The following is a 10,838-nucleotide window of genomic DNA, read 5'->3' as shown; positions in this document are numbered from 1 at the left end:
GAGGGTTCACTGTATTTCTGATAGTCTCAGGAACTGAGATACCTCTCCTCTATCCATCTCCAGGCGGCTCTGCCCACATGCATCTACAAGTACCTGGCATGATGACATCATCATGCCAACCCCATCATATACACCCGGTACAAATACAGGTATATGTGACAGGGTTGGCACCATAATGTACTTATGCGGACCAGTCACACGTGTACAGAGCAGTTACTGTGTAGAAAGCAGCAGCTGTGTTGAAAGCAGCTATTCTGTTAAAAGCAGCTATTGTGTTGAAAGCAGCAGTATTGGAGGTAAAATGATACTTCATGAATTATAATTACTGGGTAAATGTAAAATCATATACTGTAAAATCATCAACTGCAAAAAAAAAAGGGAACTTAATCTGGATGCTGATCCGTCTTTATATATTCAGCTGTGGTTGATGTGATTACTGCCCCCTTGTGATAGTATGTAAAAAAACAACAGAGGGAATGGTAAATCATAGGAAACTTTAATGAACTGTATTGACTGAACTATGCCATGGATCATCTTTTGTATTATTAAAGCTATTGTTTTATATTATTTTCATTAGCAATGGCAATGCATCATGTAGAGAAGAACATTGAGAAAAGAAAACATAGTGAGGATTTTTTATAGCATGGTTTTACCTCAATAATGACATCAGGAATTGAGAAACCACAATGTTTTATCTGTTGTGAAGTTCTGTCAGCGGAATCTATGAAGCCGAACAAACTAAAATGCCATTTTGATAGCAAGCATCTGAGCTTTGCCAGCAAGGGTACCAACTATTTTAGAAGCAAAGCTGCTGGACTCAAGAAAGCCAGACTTGACACAGATGGCAAGTACCACAAACAAAACGTAGCAGCCATTGAAGCTTCATATTTGGCGCACTCAGAATTGCCAAAGCTATGAAACCTCACACCATTGCTGAGGATTTACTGTTGCCAGCGGCCAAAGACATTGTTTGAGTTATGATCGGAGACAAAATTGAGTGTGATTTCCTTATCTAACGACACTGTCCGCAGAAGAATAGATGACATGTCTGCTGATATTCTTGATCAGGTAATCCAGGAAATTAAATCTGCTCCACTTCCAATATTTAGCATCCAGCTTGACAAAGCTACAGATGTTGCAAACTATTCACGGTTACTGGTGTATGTGAGGTATATTAATGATGGGCACTTTAAAGATGACACTCTTTTTCTGCAAACCTCTTGAAACGACAACTACTGCATGTGATGTATTTGACACAGTTGGTTCAATTCTGAAAGAGCATAAGATCTCTTGGGAAAGGGTTTGTGGTGTTTGCACAGTTGGTGCTCCAGCTATGCTAGGATGTCGATCTGGACTTCAACGTTTGGTACTGAATGAGTCACCAAAAGTCATCGGAATTCACCGTGTGATTCATCGGCAAATATTAGCAATGGAAGATGCTATCACAAGAGTTACAAGAAGTAATGAAAAGCATCATAAGTTCTGTCAATTTTGTAAAGGTGAGCACTTTAAACAGTCGACTGTTTTCGCAACTGTGTCAAGAGTTGGATGCACAGAATAATGCTCTGTTATTTCACACTGAAGTGAGATGGTTGCAGAGAGGAAAAGTTTTAAAACATGTTTTTGAGCTTCGTGATGAAGTCAACACGTTTTTTAATCAGAAAGCAAGGCCGCAGTTTGAAGCATTTTTCAGTGATAAAAGTGAACTGCAGAAAATGGCTAACTTGGTTGACATCTTTGCCATCTTGAATAAGTTAAATTGATCACTGCAAGGACCAAATGCAACATGCTTTGATTTGTCTGAAAAGATCCGATCATTCCAAATGAAACTTCAGCTTTGGCAAAAAAAAAAAAAATTGGATGAAAATAAAATTTACATGTTGCCTATCTTATCTGCTTTCTTTGAGGAACATGACATTGAACCAGACAAAAGGATTATGATGATGACATCTGTGAAAGAACACTTGCATATGCTTGAAGACAAAATTTTATCATACTTTCCAAATCTACTGACACCCCATTTGCACTTGCGAGAAGCCCGTTCACAGTCAAAGTTGAAGAGGTTCCTGAGACAGCACAAGAGGAGTTCATTGAACTTATTAATAGCTGAGGGAGTTAAAGTTTATTGTGCCAGCCTGGCCGATAAACACATGTGGAGTTAATTGAAGGGCAGGGGTCTCTTGCTTTGTGATGGCAAGGCTTACTTGTACATGCGATATTCCTGATGCCCTTCCACATGGACCTATCCCGATGCAGCCCTGGGTGCTGAAGCGCTGAGATGCTTACATGCTCACTGATTCAGCTTTCCTCCTGCAGTTGGCGTCATAGTGTCTGTTTTGTGAGATGGACGAGGACTTTGTGCATTCGTGTTGGACATATGGGTTAATGTTGAACTTGTGGGCTTGGGCAGCACTGGGTAGGGATGTTTTCTTGATGTGCACTTACCCTTTAAATGTATCTCTCTCTTATACATGAGTGTCTGCGGATTTGGTTCTCTAAAATACCCACACTAACACAATAGCGATGCAGCGAGAACTGATTTCTCTACAATGCCAGTTACGAAATTTTGGATGACGTATTTGCAGTCATATCCTGTTCTGTCTGAGACTGTGTTGCGCCTTCTTCTTCCATTTCCAACAGCATATCTTTGTGAAACAAGGTTTTCCACCTTGTTGGTTATCGAGTCTAAATACAGAAGTAGACTTGTTGTGGAAGATGATCTTCGCTGTGCTCTTGCAAAGACTGCCCCGAGAACTTCTGATCTGCTGAGAAAGAAGCTGTCTCAACCTTCGCACTGACATGGTCTTTCTAGGCATACTGTCACAAAATGTAGCCATGTCGTTTACTGTTATCATATTAAGACTGTTAGCCATGCTACACCATGCTTCAAGAGAATATTTCATTTATTTGTAATTAGAAATAAATAGTTCGCAATATAGAATTACATATTGTTTTTGTGATGAATCACTATGCTTTAATTATGTTCAATTTGTAACAATAAAACTACATCCCGCATATCAGATATTTACATTACGATTCATAATAGTAGCAAAATGACAGTGATGAAGTAGCAACGAAAATAGTTTTGTGGTTGGGGGTGGGGTCACCACCACATGAGGAACTGTCTGAAAGGGCCGCGGCATGAGGAAGGTGGAGCACCACTGCTCTAAGGAGCACTCTGGCCATGCTTCTTCCAAGACAGATCCGTTTGTCCTCTTAGTACACGGTGCTTTTAATCTTCTTCTCTAGCAACCACAGTCCAGACGCAGTGATTCTTCCTCAGTCTTCCTTATCCAATGTCCAACCGTCACACACATAGGAGGCCATGGAAAATATCGTGGCTTGGGTCAGGCGCACCTTAGTCCTCAAAGTGACATTCTTGCTTTTCGACGCTCTAAAGAGATTTGTGCAGCAGATTGACTTAATGCAATGAGTATTTTGACCTCTTTACTGCTGCTTCCATGAGCATTGAATGTGGATCTAATCAAGACAGAAATCCCGACAGCAGCAATCTTTTCTCCTTTTACTTACTGGTTCAGTTGTGAGGATATTGATCTTATTGGGTTGTAATTCCTTCTGCAACCCTTGATCTTCATCAGCAAGTGCTTCAAGTCCTCCTCACTTTCAGCAACCAAAGTTGTGTCTTGTCACATGAATACTGCAGGTTATTAATAAGCTTTCCTTCCAATCCTGATACTGCATTCTTCTTTATATAATCCACCTTATCTGATTCTTTGATCAGCATAAATTAAATAAGTATGGTGAAAGAATACAACCTCGGCACACGCCTTTCCTGATTGGAAACCATAGTCGTCCCTTGTTCTGTTCATAAAACTGCAGCTTGATCCATGTGCAAGTTCCACATGAGCACAATGAAATGTTCTGGAATTCCCATTCTCCTCAGTCATCCATGGTTGGTTATGATCCACCTAGTTGAATGCCTTGGCATAGTCAATAAAACCCAAGTAAGCATATTTCTGTTATCCTCTGCTTTCAGCCAAGATCCATCTGACATCAGCAATGCTATTTCTTGTTCCCTGTCCTCTTCTGAATCCAGCCCGCACCTCTGGCAGCTCCCTGTGAATGTAGTGCTGCAACCATTGCTGCTGGATGATCTTCAGCAAAATTTTACTTGCATGTGTTATCAAGGGTATTGTTCTATAACATTCTGTTGGGTCACCTTTCTTCCAGTCAGTTGGTCAAGTGGCTTTCTTCCCGATTTCCTGGCATAGAGGACCGAGTGCTTCCAGTGCTTCACCAGCTTGTTATAGCATTTCAATTAGTATTCCATCAACTCCGGGAGCCTTGTTTGTGGCAAATGCCTACTTGCTCATATGCTTCCTCCTACAATGGTGCAATGTCGACTAGTTCTTTCTGGCATAGTGAGTCTGTGTATTTTTCCCCCATCTTCTTTTGATGTTTCCTGTATCATTCCTTATTTTGCTCACAGAATCAATATTGTAACTCGAGGCTTAAATTTTTTTCTTGAGTTTTAAGAGATGCTGAATGTGTTCTTATTTTTTTGTTTTCTAACTCTAGGGCTTTGCACATTTCATTATATTTGCCTTTGTCTTGAACTGCCCTTTGAAATTTTCTGTTCAGCTCCTTGATGTCATCATTTCTTCCATTTGCCTTAGCTACTCTATGATGAAGAGCAAGTTTCAGAATCTCTTCTGGCAATAATTTTGATCTTTTCTTTCTTTCCTGTCTTCTTAATGACCTGTTGCTTTCTTCATGAGCGATATTCCTGATGCCCTCCTACAGCTCATCAGGCCTTTTGCCATTAGTGTTCGGGGCATGACGTCTGTTCTTGACATGTTCTTGAGATTCAGGGGGATGGACTCAAGGCCGTGTTTGGGTTCTCATGGGCTTGTTTTCATTTCTTTCAGCTTTGTCTTGAACATACATACGAGCAATTGATGGTCCGTTCCACAGCCAGTCCCTGGGCTGGTCTTAGCTGCTGATATTGAGCTTCTCCGGCATCTCTTTCCACAGATGTAGTCAATTTGATTTTTGTGTATTCCATCTGGGGAACTCCATGTTGTTGAAAAAAAGGTATTTGCTAGGAACAAGTCATTGGTTTTGTAAAATTCTGTCGCGTGATTTCCAGCTTTGTTTCTATCATGAAGCTCGCATTTTCCTACTGTTCCTTCCTCTTTATTTCCAACTTTTGCATTCTAATCATCACTATGTATCAATGCCTTTTGACTGTCTATTTTATCAATTTCAGACAGGTCATTGGTAGAATTCTTTAATTTCTTCATCACTAACTTTTTTGGTTGGTGCACAAATTTGAATAATAGTACTGATTGGGTTTCCTTGAAGGGGCATATATATGAGGGGGTAACCAACAAAAAACAGAATCTTTTTTTCAAAGGTATGTATTTAATTTTTTAAATAAAACAACCTTGTGACCTTCAAAGTCTCTTCATTACACTAAATACATTTGTCATATCTTTGACTCCATTCTTGGAAACATGTTTCAAACTCATCTCTTTGGATGGCTGACAGCACCTCCCTTGGTTTTCCTTCACCTCTTCTTCTACGTCGTCAAATCACTGTCCTTTTCATGTCCCTCTTAATTCACGGAAACAAAAAAGAAGTCTCTCAGAGTGAGGTCAGGTGAGTAAGGTGTGTGGAGCAAGGGAGGCATGCTGGGTTGGGGTTTTTTTTGCCCAAAACTGGTGCACTGAGATGGCTGTGTGAGCTGGTACATTATTGTGATGGCAAAATCAGTCCCCCATCTGCCACAAATCAGGCTTTTTGTTGCACACTGTTACACAATCTTTTCAGAACCTCTGAAATAGTTTATTGTGCCAGCCTGGCCGATAAACACAAGTGGGATTAACTGAAGGGCAGAGAGATAAATGCCTTGGTGAGTCTCGCCTTTCTTGTCTCTCGCTCTTTGATCATCGGACCAGTGTGCGGTTGCCTTGCTTGTCCTGTGCCTCAATTTAAAGGCTACACTACCTGTGGGACCCCTAGCCTGTGGACTGTGTCGCTGTACGTTGAGGTCCCTTTAAGACATCGCTGGAGCTGGGGACTGGCAGTTGGTGACCTGGCTGGCAGTTGGTGACCTGCCTTCTGATTGGCTGCTGTGCTGACATAGCTTAGCTCTCTCTATAAATAGAGGAAGCTCTGGCAGCAGATCGGACTGGAAGGACTGCTAGTCTCTAACATCTCTCTCATGGCAGTGAGTTGAATTGAGCCATTTGTAGTGTTTTATAATTTAACTTTTTCTTTCTTGTATTATATATTTAACTGTATATGATTTAACAGTTCATTCCTTGTTATATATCTACTTATCTTTATAAATAAATATATTAAATTATCAGCAATTTGGTTTTATCTCTCTAGAGAACCCTGTCTAACACAACCTCTAAATAGAAAGGTTGATTGACAAGTCTGACCCAGTGGAACGAACTTCAAATACACTACAAGTTGACATTTTCGTCCATTCGGAAGTTGACAGACATCCAAATTGAGGTTTATCATCAGTCAACAATTCACCATTTTTGAAATGAGAAAACCATTTGTACACTTAAGTTTTTCCCATAGCGCTGTCCTTGTAAGCTGTGTTCAACATCACAATAGTTTCTGTGGCATTTTTCCTGAGCAGGAAACAAAATTTCACAGCCACACACTGTTCTCTTAAATCGGCCATCACAAAAAACGAGGTCCAAGCGAACCTGCTTTTACGAAAAAATTCACTGTGGCCAGAGAGAACCTTCCCAGGTGACACCACTGGGTGCGCTAACTCAGAGAGAGTTGCTTGATGCTTGCCTGGTGGGGAAAATGCGTACTATGAAAGCTCTGCCCAGTGTAGTGTTCCATTGGTTTTTTTTTTCTTGTACCCCCTCATATAATACTATAACAGACAGCACTGTACTGTATGATTGATTTGACAACAAATGCCACATTACTTATCTCAATTGTGTCATTCCCAGCACAGTAAATCATGTTATTTTCTGATTCAAAATGGGCAGTATCAGTCCATTTCAGCTCACACATGCTTAGGACATCCATCTTTATGTGTTCCATTTCATGTCTGATCGCTTCCAACTTCCTAGATTCATACTTCGCACATTCCACGTTCCAATCACCAGATTTCTGCAGCTGTTTCTCCTTAGGTGGGTTGTGCCCCACCAGCCAACGAAGCGCCCGAAGACTCCACAGGCTTTACCCGACTCACGTCACCATCGCTGGCTACACTCCGAGAAAGCAGCTTCTTTTCAAGGGCCTGTCCTATACTTCCATCCATCGGGCCCTCTGTACCTGACAATGTTTTGAAGCTCTGCAGAAGGTTTTCGGCGGCTCCTCCCTCCACTGTGGGGAGCGGAGTCCTCCTTTGCTGTCTGTCCTGAGTCTGGAAGTCCGCAGAAACCCGTTCACTTTGGGTGACCCTGCTGGCATTTGAAATACCAGTGATATAGCTTCCGGCATCCTAGCAACACACAAGCCACCACAGTATGACAGACTGACAGGCCAGTGGTGGGCATTTCCTACATGGTTAACTTTTACAAATGTCCCATGTGCCCCCGGAGTGTGTTCTCCCCGCAGCGACTGAATGCAGTGTGAAACAGGTGTGCTCCCACTTCCCACGGTACCATGCTCGTGGTTCTGTTAAACGTGTTTGGCTATATTGTGAGATTATGTTAATATGCACGGGTACACTCAAATATAAAGCTCATCTTCTTAGTGAATGGAACAGTGATCATGAACTTCCCTCTTACCCTCAGCATTCCTTTTAGCCCCAAAGCCTGTTTGGTGATATTAATGAATACAGCCACCGCATATTTATGCTGAGCATATTTATGGAGGATCGCTTTCTAAACTTTCGCTTCAGTCCGTCTTTGTCTTCCTATTTAAATGTATCTGTTGCAAGCGGCATTACTGACAGTTTAGGGCAGAAGGCTGCTCATCCCCACTCTGAGTGACCTCCTGAGCTCAAGCTTTAGCGACTGCGTCAGCGATGCAGTAACGGGGAGAGGACTGGCTAGTTTGTTTCAGTGATTTAAGTGATCCCCATGATTTGATTCTTCAGTCTACTGGAGCGCCTTCACTGAGGCTGGCATATTGAGCTACATGAATGCCTTTCACTGTTCTAGTTCTAGGGATTGCTGCACTCACTGGGATGCCACGAAATAGCACTTTAAATGTTATGAGGGCTGATGAATCTTGGATTTTTTAAAATCTTAGAAGCTTAACTCTCTTAAGAATACTTAAAATAACACAAGACATGAGTATATATATATATATATAAAATTATGCATGTGTGTATATAGGTATATATCATTATATATTAAGTATATGAATATATTTGGAAATATATCTGCATATTTCTATTCATATGTTTAATACATAGTAAATATATAGCATATACATGTTTTATATATTTATACATTTAATACCTAATGTATATAAAATGCTATCTAAATATAAATACCTATATATATATCATATGTATTTATATATATTATTCATATTATAAATACATATTTATGTGTAAGTATGCATACACATAAACATTATAGGTAGCATATAAGGTATATATTAAGTCTATGTAAATATGCGTATTTATGTGTACGTGTAAATAAAACCACAACAGCTGCCCTTGTGTAGAATGGACGCCTGGTGCCCTCACTGGTGTTGCCCTGTGCGCCCCAGGGTTTCTCAGGGATGGATTTTTCTGGGATGCCTGTGGGAGGACTTGAGCATCTGACCTTTGGGTTGCCAGCAGAGCCCTCTGGAGGGTCCTGCTTCCTCTGTATGTTTATACATGTGTGCATACCTAGGGGTTTTAAAATGTTTCTAGAAAAGTTCCATTATCATTTAATTCCATTTTCCCCCCACAAACTCTGACGCTCCATCAAGTGCGTGTGCATACATGTACACACCATATGAATGTATCCGTGTGCATGTATGTAAATACAAGTACTCAATTCAAAGAAAAGTGAATCGGCCCTCCATCTCCTGCGGGACAGACTGGAGAGCAGTTGCCCTCCATTTACTCCCGTTCTGACGGAGCGGATCATGTGGTCATGTGATAACTGTATCGTTGAGATCCGAAATCTCCGACGATATTGGCATGCCTGCACACACAGTGTTTTCTTGGGTTCACATTGGTGTGTGCCCCATGCATGTGGTCAGACACCCGGAGTTTCCCTCGGGAATCAGTTTCCTTCTTCCTGAAGGATGCCCACTGGTGCCGGTCTGCTAGTGTGAGACTGGCCGCGACGTTGGAAACATCTGTCAGTGTGGTTCTCTGTGCAACGTTCCCTGGGTCCAGAGCGAGGGGCTCGCTGGGATTCCTGTGGTGCGTGGAAGGTTATCTTTCAACTGTCTTCTTGACAGCCTGTTGTTAAGTCTCTGAATGATGTCTTTTCAAATCTGGTTGCTTAATATTTTACCTTTCATTGAGTTTTCAGCAGTCGCACTCAGTCACTGTTAAATTTAGATGTGGAAAGCTCTCCGCCACGTCTCTTCAGATACGGAGGCAGACATAATCTCCTGTCAACTTGAGCGAAGGGGTGGAGTTTAGCCTGTCAATCAGTTCATGGCTTGATGACCCCATTTAGAGGTACGAGGGAGATAAATAGCTCACGGGAGGCCAGACCCAGTCTCTCTGCCTTTCCTTTCCTGCTGTTGAGACACTCAAGAGAGCCGGAGGAGACATGTAGAGACCGGTGCCAGTGCTGAGATGCTTCCACTGCCACTGGATCCACAAGACCTTCCATCTACTGGCCTGTGATCTTCCTGCATTCGGCATCATTGCATGTGCTGCATGAGTCTAAAGAGGAATTTATGAACTGGTATCGGACATATAGGCTAATATCGGACTTACGGACTTGATCTGGACTGGGCTGGGATGTTTTCTCAATACACAATTGCTCTTTATAGAAAGCTCCTTCTTAGACATGAGTGTCTATGAATGTGCTCCTCTAGTCCACCCAGACAAACACAGATACAGTCTTTCTTCTTGGGACTAGAGGTAGGCTAGACCCTGTTCTCGAACTCCCTATTAAGACGAGTCCCGTGGGGGTGGAGATTCCAGGCATGGTGAGGTACACACTTTGTAATTTCTAAAGTAACTATGAAAATAATGCACTTAAGTAGAGTCCCAAGAGGAAAGGAAAAATACAAATATATTTCCCAGAATATAGCTTCCCCCCCCAAAAAAAGTTGCCATCAAGTTGATCCCAACACATGGTGACCCGTGGGTTGGAAAGGAGCTACCGGCAGGGTTTTCCTCGAGTGAACTCTTAGTGAAAGCACACTGCCAGGCCTTTCTTCCACAGCCCTGCTGGGTGGATTTGAACCACCATCCTTCAGTCCATTGAAAACTGCTTGAAAGAGATGAAAGCCCTCAGATGGGGCCCCCAGGAGCCCATACTCCTTACTGCCCTTTCCCGGGGTTCCTCTTCCTGACCCACACTCAGCGGATGGTGTCCTCTCTGCTTCACTGCAGTGGGCTTATCTTTCTTTGTCGGGTTTCCACTCGGTTCTCTTTAGATGCTGCCACCTTCCCGTTTGCTTTTCTTTCAGTCTCCCAGTGCCACCCAGTCGCACTGCACGCATCGTACTACCTGCTACGGAATGCCCGCTGCCCACAGGCACAGAGCTTGCCAGGTCCTGCAACCCAGCCCGGGAATGAACCCAGCCCGGCCTTCCGCGCCCCACTCCTCCAGCTCGTGTACCCCCTTCTGCTCTCCTCCACTCTGTCCTTCCGGCCCCTGGCCGCCCCGCCGGCCCCACTCACGGCAGTGGGTACTTCTTCCACAGCAGCTTGGCCGGCAGCGTCTGGTAAATCGTCTTCTGCTTCCCGTCCAGCGTGGGGC

The 10,838-nt window shown here is 42.7% G+C and overlaps 1 protein-coding gene across 1 annotated transcript in view; it reads right to left on the bottom strand.

The window, feature by feature from the left end:
- Positions 1-10,755: 10,755 nt before the first annotated feature.
- Positions 10,756-10,838, bottom strand: part of LOC101661694 (oxysterol-binding protein 2) — an 8,210-nt gene continuing 8,127 nt past the window's right edge. Inside the window, exon 11 of the mRNA XM_045289555.1 lies at positions 10,756-10,818. Within this exon, the coding sequence (XP_045145490.1) occupies positions 10,756-10,818 (63 nt within the window). The remainder of the gene's footprint in view (positions 10,819-10,838) is intronic.

The sequence above is a fragment of the Echinops telfairi genome, unplaced genomic scaffold (genome assembly GCF_000313985.2).
Source record: "Echinops telfairi isolate 266 unplaced genomic scaffold, ASM31398v2 ScPeMD7_29;HRSCAF=101, whole genome shotgun sequence".
In the NCBI taxonomy this organism is placed as follows: domain Eukaryota; kingdom Metazoa; phylum Chordata; class Mammalia; order Afrosoricida; family Tenrecidae; genus Echinops; species Echinops telfairi.
The sequence above is the reverse complement of the archived record's forward strand: the minus strand, read 5'-3'. Positions and strand labels throughout refer to the sequence as shown.